Here is a 17,553-nt window from a genome sequence, read left to right as displayed (position 1 = left end):
GGTAGCTGGCTACTGCTATATAGATATCTTTCAGGCTGGAGAGTAAGCTACTGATAGTCAGGTCTAAGCAGGACCACATCAGTTTAAGTAGATCAGTTCTAGGTAGCCCAGTTAGTCCACAGAAAACTCCTAACAGAGAATTGCAACTGTAAAATCTCAGGTTTCTCACATTAAACGTTTTACCTTAAGAGACCGGCTGTGGTGAATGTGAACCAGTTTAAAATAGATCCCATTAAAACAATGTAGCCTTTTCTCTGATAGAGTTTCACAGACTGAGAGATGCAGGGTATGTATCTCAACACCCATTTCTTTTCCCCTTTTCATGTACTGCTTCTAGACACTTTGTAGAAGTGATGGCAAGTTCAATGCCAACAACAGCAACAGGTATACAGCTTAAGCCTTAACCATATTTGAACAGATAACCTAGGTATCATCTCTTCCATTTTATCTACAGCTATTTTTCCCCCAACACCAAAAACAATTAGCCTTAATCAACAGCATCACTAAAACCTTTGATCAATAATCCACTCATTTCTGTAAAAGTACACAGCTGCTAGTTAAAGCACACAGAATAAAACTTAAGTTTTTGCAGGTATATTTAGTTACCAAAGCATTTTTGAAGACTCAGTAATAGAAAGAGGGTAGGAATTTCAGCACACTGTGGAGCGGATTTATTTATGATTCATTCCCTCTAATAGGATATGCTTGTTTACAGAGCTTGAACTAGATCTGCTAAAGGTTAAAGATTCAATAAAAGCTCCTGTGACTCCTGTGACATAATGCCAACCCTTGCACAACATTCAAAAACAAAGCCAGTTTTCTAAGAAGACACTGCAGTGAACTCAACAACAATATTTTAAATAACCAGCTGCAAGTGGATTGCATTTTTTGCTTGTTTTTCTTTTAAAGGTTAGTTAGTTTTAGTTAAAAAAAACACCACCAAACAACAAAACAACACACCTTTAGAACTGCTAATACAAAAATCACATTCTCCTCAAAACTGCAACACTAAACATCTGATTTCTCAGTAAATTACTTTTTAAGGAAACACAAGCTCCTAGACTTCACCACCCCAGACCTCCTCAGCACAGCTACAACCCTGACATTTGTAAGCACAGCCCAATTCTAGCAGGTCCCCTGTCGCGTGAGGTGCCAGACCAAACTGAAATCATTTAATACCGTGCCAAGCCATCACCTTGTGCAGTTAGCATTAGTAGTGTTTTAGGGAGGGTAGGGGGATGCCCAAGGCTGGAATTCTTCTGCTGGTTCAGATGCTGGGGAATCACAAATCTCACCAGTGACGCTGCAAATTGGTTTATTTAGCACCTTCAGTAAAATGGTACACTAAGTTCTTCACACACCAACTATGAAAACCACAGTATTGCAACACACACACAGAGGAGTAGTAAAACTATCCCGTAAAAGCTCAGTCGGTCAATGTGTGCTACATTTCCATGCATTTTGGTCCCATTACTTGAAATGAAACCAGTTAGAGTAAATATTACACATAGATCATTCCTTTTTAAAAGTATTTGCTGTGAATGCAAATCCAACATACCCATCAAGATTTGAAAGCAGACTGTGTTTAACTAAATGAACTAAGCAGCTGTCACCACCCAAAGTGCACCAACAGAAAAGCTTCAGAGTAACCTGTTGCAGCTATTACGGTATCTCCACTGCACACCCATCTATACTGCCAAGAATAAAAAGTATACCAGGACTGTTGGAGCGACACAATCAAACCTCAATTCAGAAAAAGCAGGGGCAAGACGTGAAGAAAAAATTACTTCAGATAACCAAGAGGTGTCTTGGTGTTTATTTTACACTTTCCCTTTCCCCCTCTAAACAGCCAGAAGCCCTGAAGGGATAGAAGAAGTTTCTGGGAGCTGGACTGCTCCCCCTGCCACAGCCCTTCGACTCAACTTACTGTGGCATTAATGGCAGAGGAAAGGTGCAGTCCTCCCTGGATGTAAAAGAAGAGAGAAGGTTAAAGTCCCATCACTCCTATCCCTGCTGACTTTACAAACAAGCATTCCCAGACACTGACAAACCCCAGGTTTCAACAGATCAAGCTCTCCCACTGACTTGTCCATTTCTTCTCACCAACTGCTTCTGTTTATTCAACTCAAGAGTGAATCTGTGAGAGTGACTGACAGTTTTCATTCTGCTCTTGCTGAAACTTTAGGGAACTGAGCTTTCCTGCAGCACTACAAGAAACAACTTTTGTGGGGGGATAAGCAAGGGAAGGCGAGAAGACAGAAAGTAATGCATTTCTGTACCACCAAGGAGTAAAGCACTGCACCTGTACTAATCTGATCCCTGCACCTGTTCTGACCCCTCAAATACAGAGGAATTTCAGCAGTGACTGAAAACTAAATCTTCATTGCTTTGCTGTTGCTCCACAAAAGCATGCAGCATGAAGAGATTTTTCCCTGTCTTTCACAATTAACAGAAGTAGAAACTTAAGGTACAGTAGTCTAGGAATCACATGTGTGATTTGTGATTACATTTCCAAAAGTCCTTTTCTAAAGCCCTGGCATGTATTATTTACAGAAGCATACTGCTCCACGTAAAACCTGAAGCAATACTCCTCTTTGTTGCATAAAATTGAAACCCAGCAAAGCCACTGATGTTTTTAGAGTGCAAGTCTGAAGCACTGGGGCCTTGAAGAGATTTAGCATTGTCTGAAAGATATGTTGGCTTAGAGAAGTCCAAGCTAACAGGGATCTAGGAAGAATCTAGACCGTGTTTCAGTTAAGAGGTTTTAGGACTGTGCTGGTTTAACTAAAGGTACACAAAGACTGTGTTTGAAAATAATGAAAAATTCCCACCCACTTCTCTTTATCATGGGAGTTTCCCGTGCCCCAAACAAATCCAAGGCTGTTTTTTGCCTTCCAGTTTCTTCCCTCCTCCCTCCTGCAGCTTCCTAGCAGCTGAGATTCTGCAGCTGCAACAACAACAGTCTGTCTGTGACACTGCAACCACCACGGCGGGATGATTCCTACCAATTCACTAGCTTCCTTATGTTTTAATAGAGGTAGCAAATTGTCAAGGGGCTTCCCCCTCGTTTGTTTTTTTTTTTTTTTTAAAACTGAAAAGATACTGATGAATATTCATTACTAGTCTTTTACCAATGGGGTGAATTTTACTTAAAGGACTGGAAAGGAATTGCAAATTAGGCTAATACAATGAGACATTTTTGACTCAGTTCCCTGGTCTCAAAATACGGCCAAAGAGTAAGATTTTTGCAGGACAGAGACTTGATGATGGTAAAAAAAAAAATAATAAAAAAAACCCTCCTCAAAGCCAGCCTGCTCCTCACGGCTGTGACGCTGCTGCCCGTTGCCAGAGGGTCGCACTGCAACTCACGGCTTCGCAGTGCCACCGGGGCACCCGTCCACCGCGGCGGGTCTCCTTCCTATCCCCATTTTTAAGCCCGGCACTCGGCCGGGCTGCCCGGATTTCTGAGCCAGCACTTACCCCAAACCCGACCCGTTCGTGCCAGCCCCCAAACGCTACGCACAGAGTTTTTCACGCTACTCAGCAAGCGCCGCTCCGGCTGAGAGGCGGGCTGCTCCCCCCCCCCCCCCATCCCCGAGAAGGCACCGCAGCCGAGCACACACTACCCCCCGTTTTTTAGGGGGCAAAGAGTATATCGCCTTCCGTTTTTTTTCGGGAAAAATTGCATTTCAATATTCGATTATTCCCCCCCTCCTCCCGGAAAAGCGAAGAGGCAAACCGATCCTTCCATATCTTCTCGGTGGAGAGCAACCATTTGGACTAGATGATCTCTAGAGGTCCCTTCCAACTCTGATAATTCTGTGAACCCACCGCCGCCACCTCCCCCCGGGGGGCCGAACGGCGGCGGACAACACCCGCCCGCCCAGGCTGCGGCCAACCCGGCCCGGGCCCGCGGGCGGGGGTGGAGGGTCCCGCCGCCGCCGGGGGGGAGGCGGCTTTCGGGGAGCGGGGCTGGCAGCGGGCACACACAGACACGCACAGACACATGGACACGGGGACGTGCGCACACGCACGCACCACCCGCGGGCAGGCGCACACGTGCGGGGACACACACGGCCCTGCCCGGGGAAGCGCCGGGTCCGCCGCCCCGCTCCCGCCCCGGCAAAGCCCCCCCTCAACCCGCCCCCACCCATCCCCCCTCGGCTGCAGGGGGTGGGGGGGTGGTGCACCGGGGGGTCCCGGCTCCCGCACTCACTTTCGTCCTGCCGTTGATTTTGTAGTTGCCCAGCTTGCCGTTGCAGTGTCGGATGAGATCGTCCATGCTGTTCATGAGGAGCCGGATGGTCTGGCAGCCCGGCTCCTTGCCCTCCACCCAGGTGATCTTGTCGCCGCGGATGTCCTTGGAGGAGTCGCTCTTCTGGCTGACGAGCTGCCCGTCGGTGAAGCGGCCGGTGTGGTGGAGGGCCCGCACCTCCTGGGCCACCAGCCCGCCCAGCTCCTTGCCGAGGAAGTCGTCCACCACGCAGATGCCGTGCTTGTTCATGCAGGGCACGATGTACTCCAGCGCCAGCCGCTGCGGCACCAGCCACTTCGTCTGCCCGTTGGGGCGCAGCGCGGCCCCGCCGGCTCCCGCCTGCACACCGCCCGGGTACAGGTTCGACTTGTCCCGGTACAGCAGCACCGCCTCCCCGGAGGGCGACGGCGACTGGGCCGCGGCCGGGGCCTCCGCCTCACCCCCGGCGGCTGCGGCGGCGGCGGCGACGTGGTTGTCGGTCAGCGGGGCGGCTTCGGCGGGGGCCTCCGGGGCTGGCGGCGCTGCGCCCTTCTCCACCGCGGCCCCGGCCGCCCCCCCTGCCGCCGCCGCCCGGCTGCTGCCTCCCGCCGCGGCCCCGGCGCTGTGGGCGCGGGTCGGCGGGGGGTGCCCGCCGCGGGGCTCGGCAGCGCCCCCTGCTGCGGCCGCCGCCGCCGTGCCTCCGCCGCGGCAGATGAGCTTGTGCTTCTTCCAGTCCTGGCGCTGGTGCTCCTTGCTGCAGTAGAAGGAGCTGCGGCAGCGCCCGCACCGCAGCAGGTTCTCCATCTTCCCGCACAGCTCGCAGTACTGCCGGTCCCGCTCGCTGCTGCTGCTGTTGTTGTTGTTGCTGCCGCCGCTGCTGCTGCTGCTGCTCTCGCCGCCGCCCTGGCCGGCCCCGCCGCTGCCGCCGCCGCTGTCATTCGCCATGGCGCTGGTGGTGCCGCCGCAGCCCCGCTCCGCCGCCGAGGGGTTATGTAAGGAGGCGGGCGGGAGCGGCGCTAACGCGGGCCCCCGCCCGGCCGCGCGGGGAGGGAGCGCTCACTGCATCATGGCCGCCCGGCTCCGCCGCGCGGCCCCCGCCGCCCGCCGCCGGCCCGCGGCCTCCTTCGCGGCGGCCGGGCGCCGGACTGCCGCGGGGGCCCGCGCCGCCCTCCCTACGCCGCTAACGCCGCTAGCGCCGCCTCATCGCCGCCCCGCCGGCGGCGTGCGCGGCCGAAGGGAGGGAGAGCGGCGGCGGGGGGCAGCCGGCTGGCGCGCTGCGGGGCGGGAAGGCGGGGGGGGGGGGGGGGCGAGGCTGCCTTCCGCTCCCCGCCGGCCTCTCTGCCCAGTGCGCGGGCCGGCGCGGCCGCCGCCTCTCCCCGCCGCGCCTCCGCCGCTGTGTCGGGGCGAGGAGGAGGCGCCACCCTCGCGGCCCGCTTTGCACGTACGCCACTTCCAGCCCGCCAGCGCCGCCGGCGCGTCAGGCGGGCGGAGCCGCGCCGCCAGGCGGGCGGGGCTGGGCTGGGCCGGGCCGGGCCGGGCCGGGCCGCGGCAGGCCGCGCTGCGCTGCGGTGCTCCGCACGGAGGGGCCGATCGGGCCCAACCGCACCGGCACCGCCGCGGGGCGCAATCCCGGTCCAGAGCGAACGGACAGGGCTCGGGCCGGGACCGGGCGGCATCGGTCGGGGCGCCCCCGCGGCGGCGGGAGGGGGCGCGGGCGGAAGCGGCCTTCCGAGGAGCGCGGCCTCCCCGGCCGCCGCGGACCCACGCCGCCAGGGACGGAGGAGACTGCTGGGGGTCGCTAATCCATGGGCGCCCTTGTCCCCGTCCCCAGCGGCGAGCTGCACCGCTGCCCTCCAGGGGTTGAGCAGAGGGGGTGCGGGCACCGCCGCAGGTGGAGCGGCGGCACCGAGGGGCAGGAGGGGCGCCGGGCCGACATGGAAGCCGGGCCGTCTGGCCTTGAGTGACAAGGAGTGTGGCGGCGGCACCCGGCCACTGTGGAGGGCCAGGTTTTGTCACTCCTGAAAGCCCCAAAATATCCCCACCGGATAGCTGGCTGAGCGGGACGTGCGCTTGCTCCCTCATAAATAACCTGTGGCTTGTGTCCCACTTAGCTCGGCAGTAATGAAGGCCAGAGTCAGACCGGTTAAAAAAGCGAAAGCAAAAAGCAGGAAGAAGGAGCAGGTAATGTGGCAGCTGAAACGAGGAGAGGCCAAGAGTTGGGGCCGGTGCTGTGATCAACACGGCAAAGCCCCTGACAGGAAAAAGGAAGCGGGTTTGGCAGAGCAGCGCCAGTGGAGGGACGAAGGTCCCGACAGTCACGTCAGCTGTCAGAAGCCACATGAGGACCTGGACTCCTCTGAGGTGATGTGTAAGCTCCGATCAATCCAGCTTAACCATGGCTTTGCTTGCTTTTGGTAGATGTTAGGAAAGCGGAGTGTATTTTGCAGTTTCCGGCGATACAGCCCAACATGGTGGTCGGTGCTGTAGAGGCCCGTGGCAAGCTGGAGCAAGGGCTCTCCTGCGCTGGGGGTTCTCCTGCCCACCCCCTTGGAGAACCATTTGGTGAACAAATGGCAAGTGTTCGCTCCGTGGGCTGGGCTGGTGAGAGGCAATGCCTGCAGTTGGTGTGCGTTGCCTGTAAGTTAAGCATATCCACTCTAAAGTCCAAGAAGTGTCAAATACATGAGCCAAGATACGGATCTGGAGGTAGAAAGGTGAAATGAGTCCTCTGGCTGCCATAGGCTTTCATGTGATTTTGGATAAATCAGTTTTTCTTTGCCACTGTAGAAGAGGAATAGTAATGCTTTTGCTCCTCACAGGCTGTTGTGAGGCTTAAGACTGTAATATACTTGTATTATATTGAGATGGCTTTATGTGCGCAATTAAAATGGTTTGGTTCTTGCCATCTCTCTAGAACTAGGCTTAAAATTAATTGACATAGTGTAGGACTTCGAGGAATGTCAGGCACTACGTGTCCTATGTGAAGGATGTAAAAGGAGAAACAAAGTGTGCCAAGGCTACAAATGCCTGTGGTACATACACAGAAAATGAGAAGGAAAATCAGGGTGAATTATTAGAAAGGCAAAAGGAGTACTGAGAGGACAAGGTCATGAAAGCCCAAAAGATGAGATTTCAAGGTGAATGTGATCAGCAAGCTCCAGGGCTGAATTAAAAAAAAAAAAAAAAAAAAGCTGAATAAACTGGAAAAGCTGGTGGGAACTAAAACCAGATAGAGTTGCAACTTAGTAATTTCTTTGTTCATTGCTTTCAAAGGGAGGAAAATACAGTGGTAGAGGCAGAAGGAAGGGGGTTAAAAACAGGTTTTAAGTCCAGAGCATAAAGTGGGCAGATTTTTAATCTAGATTTAATTAGAATTGTTCTTTAACTACAGGTATATGAGGTATGTCAGAAATACTAGGCTAGGCGTTCCTCTAGCTTGCTTTAAACTGAGATTAATGCAACTGAATTCCTTGGACTTGCAGCATGGTTAAACTGGGCTAAATGAGAAGAGAGTCAAGGCTGTTATTTTCAAAAACGTGAGAAATGCAAACAACGACGTTCTGCCAGAAAGAAACCGAAGAGTTAAAGACCTTTTGCATTTGTTGCGTACTCCTTCAGCAAACATAATGGAGATGAAAGTCACAGACTCCAAACTCAATAGTCCAACTACGAAACAAATAAGAAAAGGACCAAGGTACAAGCATGGTGCCTGGCTAAAACCTAATGATAGTTATTAATTCATGGGCTAATTTGGCTTCAAAAGTCTTTTGTTCTTTCCCTCTCTTTCCCACATGTCTTTTGGGATAAAATTAAAGGTCTTGGTCTTAATTCTCACATTTGCTAATGTGCTAAGCTACTTGAGGTTGTCTTGACATACTGTTCCCCAGCGTGATCAACAGAAATACCAAATTCAACAAAATCCATCTTCGGGTATATGAAGCTTTTGCCATATTTTGTGATTACAGCACTGCACCAGCAGCACAAAACAATTCAATGAAGGTTGTTGTCCAGTGGCAAAGCTGTAGAAAAGAGTGGTGGTGGTAAGGAAACTCTGGAAGACAATGAGTATTTATATTACAATGGTGTCTACAATATGCTAGAAATGTTTTCCAAGCATATAAAGACTCTATTCATTGCTGAAGAGCTTGTTCCTTAAAAGACAGCATAAGGACAAAGCACTACAAAAAGCAACAAATGGTATACAAAACAAAACGACCAACATGATGGTTGCCAAAACTGACGGGGAAGGGACTTCCTCCTCTTTCTTTTCTGCTGATTACTTGTCATTTGCTCCCTAATGTGGCATGTCCAAGATAGCTTATTTCTTGCGTGTGTCAGTGAATGCTGGAAAAGAACTTGACTGGTGACTCAGTAATGATGAGACATACTGCTTTGCAGAGACTTCAGGTGAAAAGTCTTTTAATACCAGTCATGATGAGGATGTTGTGGGATAAACTTAATACAAGGTCATAGTTTTTTGTCACCACTTAGATATGGATCTGATATGTTTATTAGAAATGCAAAAAAAAAAGGGTGAGGGGGGGGTCGGTCAATGAATAACTTTTCTGTTTTCAGTAAGTAATAATAATAGCTGCATTTATACAATGCTTTATGTTTGGAGTACTGCAGCAGTAAGGCTGTATAAGCAACCAAAAAAAGAATCTTTGAAGCCCAGGGAGAGAGGGGAATGCAGAATAACAAGATTAGAGAAGTTTAATTCACAGAACAAAATCAGCTTACCAATAAAGTTTAAATAAAAAGTAATCTTATCTTCAGATAGTTTTACTGTGAACATGAAAAAAGTCCTTGGGACTCCAGGCTAAGTTTTCATTGCTGCCAGAAAGCTGCTTGGAAGCTACGCATGCTCCTGAGGTTGGTGGTAGTGTAAGGCGTCAGTCGGACAGATGTGTTTCCATGACAGTGTCACGATTAAAATTCAGAACTCGGGGGCTTTGTAGCATTTGCTCTCTTCCCGCCAGACCACCGCACCATGTTCTTCAGCCTGACTGCTCTTACTCCACTTAAACCATTATTCACTGATTTCAACGGTGGCATTTTTCAAGCTTGCTTTTCATACTAGCAAGTGAACTGTAACAGGTTTGCAGCTTTTCCAAATAAAACCAGAGAACTGTTTGTCTGGGTTGGATTCTCTGTTAAACTCACTTCCTTTCTAATCAGGACAAACTGTACAAAGTACATCCACAAGGCTATGCAAGTGCTCCTTTGTTGAATGCACGCTCTTTTCCTGAGGTACTCAAAGGGTTAGTGTGTTTTTTTTTCATCTCCCAAATACTGCCCCTGCCCCCTGTTTCTGCAAAGGGAGGAAAGGATCACCCATGAGAGGTGACCAGGAAGGTGGCAGGGTTATTGACTGGCTCTGCTGGTGCCGACCATTATGGAGGAGTGCAGGACCACAAGCTCTGGGGTCTCGGTGATTCTCAAAATCCAGGCTTCAGCAGCCTGATACGCCAAGAGCTTGATGTTCTCCTGTTGCATTATGAAGTGGCACACAGCCCTTGGGGCAATGGAGAATTAGGCTCAGAGCCCTGAATGTAATCTGCAGTGCCTTGGCCTACCTCCCACCCCGCTTGGTGCTTGTTGATGCCATTGTAGAGTTTCCCTAAAAGTTTGCTGAAATTAAAGTAACGGAATTTGGTTGTTTGTCACTGAATATCATAATGGTGTAATGTTTAAAGGAAAAACCTTTCATTATAATCTGAGATTATAAGTGTTGGGCTAAATTACAAGGAGAAGTATTCTCAATTACTTTGTGTAAACTTGTGTTTAATATTGTGTTTAAAATTGCGGGATTCCTCCGGGCTCTTCAACTAAAATTGTTTTCACTGTCCCTGAGTCTGCCTGAGATGATATGCCTTCACTTCTCTGGGAATATAACCTATTTTTATTACATCAAAATTCTATTTAGGTTGATCCAGAGACATTTATACATATTAAAATATTTTACTACTTTAATAATTCTATTCATATTTAAAAAAAAAATGAATTACGCTAGTGAAATACAAGACAATGTCTTTTTTTTTTTTTTTAACTGAAAATGCTGCTACCAGATGTCTGTATCTGTAAAGCTATGGAAGCGCAGCAGAGCTTAGAAAATGCTCAAGATCGACTTATTCCAGTTTTGTCCTCATTTTAAACTTTGTACCATGGGAAGTTCAAAAGCTTTTTCTACATTGTTTGTGAGGTTTCTCCAGAGGGAGTATTTCTGGCTTTGGTTAGAAAAGAACTCCCTGTCTTGCTAAAGATTGACAATTACGTACATTTTTGGCCTCTAACTTAAGCAAGCCAGCAGGCCCTCAGGGTGCCTGAAGTCCAGTTATGGACAGAAAGTTACTTTTAAGAACATTTTTTAAACACTATTTGAAATCCACGCACTGATACAGCGATAAGCAGTTCTGGGGGGGGGGGGGAAAGATTCCTGTTTTATCTGTATGTGGGTCAAATTCATCTGAACTCGTCCGAAAGCTCTTCTCAATTTTGGTGCAGACAAGTCTTCCAGCATGAGAACAAGGGAGTCCAACGCAAAGAAAGTCTCTCCAGCGCTTTGTAGGGCCACAATCATAACATGAACTTTTCACTTTCCATCTGATACGTGCTTCCTGCCCCTGTGTCATCATGATTCAGCATCGTGACATGCTGAAAGATCATCAAGGTGGAAACAATGCCGAGCAGTGTTAGGATGATGTGGCCTGCCATGATTATTTTGCGCTTACCTGATTTATTGCACATCATATTTTCTTTTTCCTTGTCTTTCAGCTGCCAGGCACGTACTTCTCTCTTCTGCCAGTGCCTGGCCTTGTGTTCGGAAAAGAGCCCAGGGATGCCCTGGGTGTGGGCAAGAAGGACAGTTTGCTCTGTGCCCTTTGGTTTGGGAAGCTTGAGAGTGCCTCAGCTCATGCATTACAATATATCCTGCTATTTAATGGGTTACAGTCTCTGCTTTTTTTCCTGATTCCCTAGAAACTATTACCCAGAGCTCAAGAGAGGAACTCAAGAACTGTTCCTGAAGCCGTTAAGATGTATTTGTTAAAAGACCGGACACTTTATCTTTGGGCGAACATGAGTTTCTTTTCCCTTTCTCCAGCTGGCTAGCACAGTTTCTCATCTCTCTAAATTCTTTTTCTTATTGAGGCAGTTGTACCAGTAAGAGAGATTCTAAGAAAACAGCGAGCTTAAAACATTTGCTGCTATGAAAGGAGAAACCTGTCTCAGTAATTTAAGAGAGGAAGGAAAAGATAATAGTGAGGGAGTTTTTGAGCTGATAAGACTTGCCTAGGTGTTATTCCTCAATAAGACTTGGGGGTTTGATTTTTTTTTGATGAGGCAATTCCTCGAGAAGAATGGGGGCAGGCTTCATTTTTGTTTATTTTCCAAGTGAACAATGGTGCCTCCCCTTTTTCTTGAACAATGGGGATACAATATTATAGCTCATGTTTTGTTAATCTATCAAGATAGCACATCTGTCCTGAAGAGCTCACCTTTGCCAGGGCTGGCTACAGACACGCACACGCACACAGGCCTCATGAACCTGAACCCTGAAGAGCCATCGCAATCTAGATGGACTCAGTACAGCTCAGCACCGTGTTCTCCTGCTCTCCCCGTTCCCCCTTCTGTCAGGACAGTGCCTCTGGGCTCCCACGCACCCCTCTGATGCATATAAGGATGCAATGTCCCGTTGATCTCCTGCCGTTGCCCCCCTCAGTGTCTCCCCCATCCCACAGGCTTTGTGATGCCTTTTCTTGCATTTCCATCTTTTCCGAAGACAGAGGCTTTTACACCATGCCTGTCTGTTTGCCTCCAGTGCTCCTCTTGTGCCCTTCTGCAACGCTTTCTTCGGTTGTGCTCCATTTAAGCCACAAGCGTTGAGTTGGTGCCCACCGAAAGGGGTGGTTCTGCTCCCTCCAGCAGCATGCTCCTTAGCACCACACTTGTCAAGCCCTGTGGTGACTCAGTTCAAGAGAATAGTTTTCTGTTGGATTAACAAGTTGGATCAGCTTACCGAGTGGTTTGATGTGGTGCAAGAGAGGGTGTGGACCAGCAGGGCCAGGAGTCAGGGAGGGAAAAGCAGGACCACCCAAGTCAGAACGGTGAGCTGACTCAGTCGTGTCACGTAACTTCACCCTTATTTACTTCATATTATATAACTTGACCCATTTCTACTTTCTCCCTAACTGAGAGAGAAGCCATTCCTTTTGAAACTGTATTGAGAGAATCAGCAGATCCAAAGCGTGGGATATTCTATACCAAGCCGGGATAATGGCTAGCATCACCTGATTCTGCTAAGGATGCGGGGAGAGGTGTTTTAGGCTATTGATTCTGTGAACAGCACGCCAGGGACTCACAATTTGTAAGTTGTTGGTTTTTTTTTTTTCTTTTCAGGTTTCAGTAGTTGAAAGGTTCTGTCGATTGAAATAGTTCTTGAGATTTTAGAACTGAACAAATGCGGTATTAAAAACTGCGATATGGATGCAACCCCATTATGATGGTTTTCTGAGTCTTCTTGTTTCCTATGCTGACACGCATAACCCTCTGTGTGAATACACTTAGTCTAATACCCAAGTAAGATATTGCAGCATGTTTTGAAACACTTCCCAAGCAACTTATACCAAGGACAGATATTCACTAAACCAGGAATGCTAGTAGTAGATATTTAGTAATTTAAATTCCTGTATTAGTATGACAAATTGTTGTCTTCCCCCTGCATAATCTAAATTGACACTATTCGTTTTATCTCTTCCAATGGACATTCAGATGGCACAATGCTGTTAGTGAATCCAGTAAACGATAGCACTGGAATTGTACGCTGCAGAGCTTTTACAAAGCAGTACCTAAATATTAGTCCTGGAAAATTAAACTTACCAGGAGTTTGTGCAAGCACACAACTGAATATGAATTATTAACATCCTTGGTTTGTTCTCAGAGTGATAGTACGTGCTACAGAGCTGTAATTAGGGCTGGGTTGCATCTGAGTCTGGCTATCGTGCTGCATCGGTTTGTCACTGTTGGAATTGCTACCCCTGAACCTGTTCCTTGCTCACCCAGCTAGCTAATTAGTGACCTAGAGATAAGATGGCATTTATTGGTACTAGAAGAAATGGCCTTTCATTTTTATGCAGAAGCAAAAAACAGGTCAGCAAGCAATTTACACATTCTTCAGCCACCCACCGTGCAATGGAAGATGATACTGCTTATCTTGTCAGGAGGCGGATTTCACTTTTTTCCTCAGTGTTTTATTATGCTTACATTTTCTCTTTGGCATTATTCTCTCTTCTTTTGGTTGGGGTCTTTTTGTTGTTGTTTGTTTGTTTGTTTTTTGGGGAGGTTAACCTCAGACTGTGTCTAATGCTAGGACCACGTTCAGGAGTTTTCATTAAAAAAAAACAGATTCCTATAAAAGTGTTCCTCAGATTACAGTTTCCTCACTGTGTGATATGGATAGAGTTTGAACTGGAGGGGATAGGCAGAGAACAGGCAGAGACTCTGTCCTCACCTATTTACCAAATGGTACGCGTTGTTGAAATTTGGGTGGGAGGCAACGCTCCTCCCTTGTGCAAACACATCCTCCAATAAAAGCCATGTGCTGTGGGCAAAAATAGTTAAGGGCTTGCTGCCTTTTTTTTTTTTTTTTAAATAAACAGCAACTTATCAATGTGAGAGGCCAAACATGGCTAGCTCATATACACACAAAGGCTCGTGTGTTTGTGGATGTGCCTACTCTGTGTACCCAGCCAGGCTCCTACCTCATTTTAGCTAGGGTGACCGTTTCTCCCCTATTTTAAGAAATATTCCGTATTTCATTTGTGACATGAATAAAAGAAATGCTGAATCATATCTTTGTGGAGCAACGCTCAGCGGTGCATTTGTTAATGGAACTTTATTTTCGATTTAAAAATACCAGCCTCGAGAGGTGGAATCTTCTAAGAAAAAACTACAGCACAAAGCTAAAAACAGTTCTCCCTCTCTGTTATCTTAAGCTAGCACCGAATCGCAGACCTAGGATAAAAATCAATGGAGAATGTGGGTTCATGTTAGAGAATCTGCCTCAAGCTTCTGATTTTGCATTTGTAATCCAGATATGGACGAGGCCTGTCAGGAAGAAAACTTCTTCAAAGGTTCATAAGTGCCAATGCATAACATCAAATGCTTGCCTGGTGCGCTATATAATTTGCTGCAAAGGTTTGGTGAACGCTATATGGAGGGCAAAGCTGTGAAGCAAGGTAGCAAGCTCGTTTCCCTTTGTAAGCCTTCAAAGCGGCTAGATGGGAGCCCTTCCAGAATGCTCTCTGGAAACTTTCATCTATCCTCAGCGCTCTATAAATAGAGGAGGTCTTCATCCCCGAGGAGGTTTTGCAATGCCGCTCTGCAGAGGAGTGCCGAGCTCCCATGGAGGCAGTGGGAGGAGAATTACAGAGCGGCATGGTAGAACCGGGGAGGGGAATGGGACCTCTCCGAGTATAAGATGAGGTCTGCGGACAGGTTGAGAGGAGAATAATTAAGACGGAAGGCTCTTCCTAAAAAATGTTTGTGCAGGGAGAAAGTCCCTTAGATCCCACACAGAAACTACTGCTGGCAGAGTGGAAAATGCAGCCACAGCGACCGTCAGCTACAAATGACAAAGAACGATACCTGATATTCCCTCAATCAGTCCAGAAACACTCCTGAAGAGGAGAACTTTCACTCTCCAGAACAAAAGGAGAAATGGTTTCACTGGGATCAGTGAAAACAGCAATAAATGCTGTAAGAAGTACTATAGTTTACCACGTAGAAATTTTTGAATTGCTCTGATGGACTGTCATGAGTGAGATAATATGTGACAGAGTAAGCACAAACTTAACTCTGGAGTAAGTCCCAAGGGCAAAACACTTGGTACTTTGTTTCTAAAAAATATGTAAATATAGAAGAAAGCTAGTTGACTGCTACAGAAGCTAGAAAAATCTGTCCTAACACTCACCATTTTCTTTAACGTAGGTCCCTTGATTGTGACAACAAATTAAAAAGCATTATCTTCCAAAATTTAGCTACAGTGCATTTTCCAAGATTTATCTGCAGTTTAAATGTGGGGCAAAAATTTTGTTGGGGTCAAGCTTCATGTATTATTTTCAAAAGAAATAACTTAAAAAATGGGATTGTAAAAGGAAGATTTCAGTCTGACTTCTGATAGCTCAGCCTCATGGTAATATCAAAATCTTGGTTACTATATATTTGAAAGAGGAATACTGCATTACCTGATTGATTATTTTGAGGAAAAAATCCAAAAATATAAAAAAGGGGCTTAATTTGACTAAGCACAGTAATTTGGAGCCAACAAAGCTGATTTGGGTGACAACAATCTGTCTACAGAAGAATGAAAAATGAAAGCAAACCATTTTCACAGACTGCATGTTGAACACACTGGGTTATAGAAAAGTTATTATTTGGTCTCAAAGACCTTTGATATGCAATCTTTAAATGTTTTTCTTCCTGCCAGCAGTTTTAGAATTAAGAGATATTTTTATGTTGTTGATATAAAAGTAATATGAAAACAATAATATTGGAACACTGTGTCATTGCCCTACATGATTGTTATCCCCCTGCCTTCCTGAGAGCATCATCCAGGTACAATTTCTTTAAAGATGGAGATGTGCTTTCCATACCAGAACAGTACTTGCTTCTTTCAGTGTGCTACGGTTTTATGGTAGAGTTTTAAATTCAGAACAATCTGCTATTAGATGGTCTGGAACGTATGATACAATATGCTAATTATAAGGTAAATTACAAGAAAAAAAACCAAACCAAAACTGATGACAAATTACTTGGTCGTATGGATGGCTTTTAAGCACACCATGACAAAACACGTACAAATGGGAAGGGGTTTCAAACAGAAGCATGCATTAGCTTCCAAACACTTCACTTTGGTTTTTGATTCCAGTGAGCAAAATCGCCCTAGCCTGCTTCAACTGAATCATCTACTGCAGTCTCAAAAGCCAGAGTGGAAAGAGTTTTCTTCATGTAAACAAATCTGTTTACACACACAAAAGAAGAGCAGTCACTCCAATGTTGGGGTAATCCCTCTCAGCAGCTTCACAGGAACCTTAAGGCTGTCCTCTTGAAGTGGTGCACACCTAGCTGAGATGTGTACAGTGGTTTTCAGAATATTTTGTTAATATTTTGCTAAGTACTGAAACACGTTGTTCATAAATTGGTCTGGCTGCATGTTGTGTTGGTGTGAGAGTGCCTGAGAAGGGAGGGAGAGGCCAGAACTTGTTTCCAAGTGGTTTATTGACTATTAAACTCTTATAGCCAGATAAAAGCAGCAGCAAATAACCTGATCCACGTGTCACAACAGTGCACAGTCTCACCTTCTCCCTCCCTGCATTGTATTTCCTATCTAGGTCACTCTGCAGCTCGAGACTGTTGGTTTATCAGATAATGTTTCCACACGTTGACCCAGACGCGATGATGACAGGCACGTTTTCAGGCTGTTTATGCAAACCATCAGTGTCCCGAGCCTGCTCCTGGCACGTATTTTACCTTCCTCCTTGCTGGTTTGGTGCCTGGTACGGCTTGCCCAGCCTTACGGATGGAATTGGCTATACTGACATCTAAACAGCTTTGTAGATAAAGCCATCTTGCCGTCAGCCTGTCAAACATAAATTCCATCACTACCCTGCAACTGCTATGTAATTAAATGTTCTCCTGCTAGGCATACTCTGGTTTAACAAGTTTTATGAGTCATGGCAGCAAAGGGAAAGGAGAGTCCCCAAAAACAAGAATGGGCACAAACACCCCCTTGATAATCATCTTATTTAGAGAGAATAAGGTTCTTGCTTGTCCGGAGAAGTGAACACCGGATCTCCTCGGATCCCTTGTCAGAGTATCTCACACTGATGCTTGCTAAGGTACCCGGAGAAAGTGATTTTACAGTCCTGTATTACATAAAATCTTGTAATACAGACGCTTGCAAGGAAGTGGTTTGTTTTTTAGTGTGTGGCGTATTGGTTTGAGAGTGCTTGAGAAGGAAGGAAGAGGTCAGAACTTGCAAATTCTGTGCTCTCATAAGCTCAACCCCAAACCCATCTACACCACAGGACACGTATTACGCCCATGAGGAGAGTGTCTCTCTCTCCTTTACATCACCAGGGCCCAGCAGTCAAGATCCCAGCATCAAAAGCAGCACCAAAACAGTCTCTTCCTAGCTGCAAGCAACTCGGTGTGTGAAAATCACTGGCGCGAGAAGGCAGCTCAGCAGCACTGCTCTCTTGCCCCACCGAGGCAGGGGAACGCACACTGTGCACAGTCAGGACCATCCACACCCCTGTGGT

General features: G+C 47.3%; 1 protein-coding gene across 1 annotated transcript in view; it reads right to left on the bottom strand.

Annotated features, from left to right (window-relative positions):
* EGLN1 (egl-9 family hypoxia inducible factor 1) overlaps positions 1-5,285 on the bottom strand; it is a 37,257-nt gene extending 31,972 nt beyond the window's left edge. Inside the window, exon 1 of the mRNA XM_082480599.1 lies at positions 4,217-5,285. Coding sequence (XP_082336725.1) covers positions 4,217-5,179 — 963 coding nt within the window. The 5' untranslated portion in view covers positions 5,180-5,285. The remainder of the gene's footprint in view (positions 1-4,216) is intronic.
* Between the last annotated feature and the right edge of the window lie 12,268 nt (positions 5,286-17,553).

Source organism: Vanellus vanellus (genome assembly GCF_965231255.1).
Source record: "Vanellus vanellus genome assembly, chromosome: 3".
Classification (NCBI taxonomy): Eukaryota; Metazoa; Chordata; class Aves; order Charadriiformes; family Charadriidae; genus Vanellus; species Vanellus vanellus.
The sequence above is the reverse complement of the archived record's forward strand: the minus strand, read 5'-3'. Positions and strand labels throughout refer to the sequence as shown.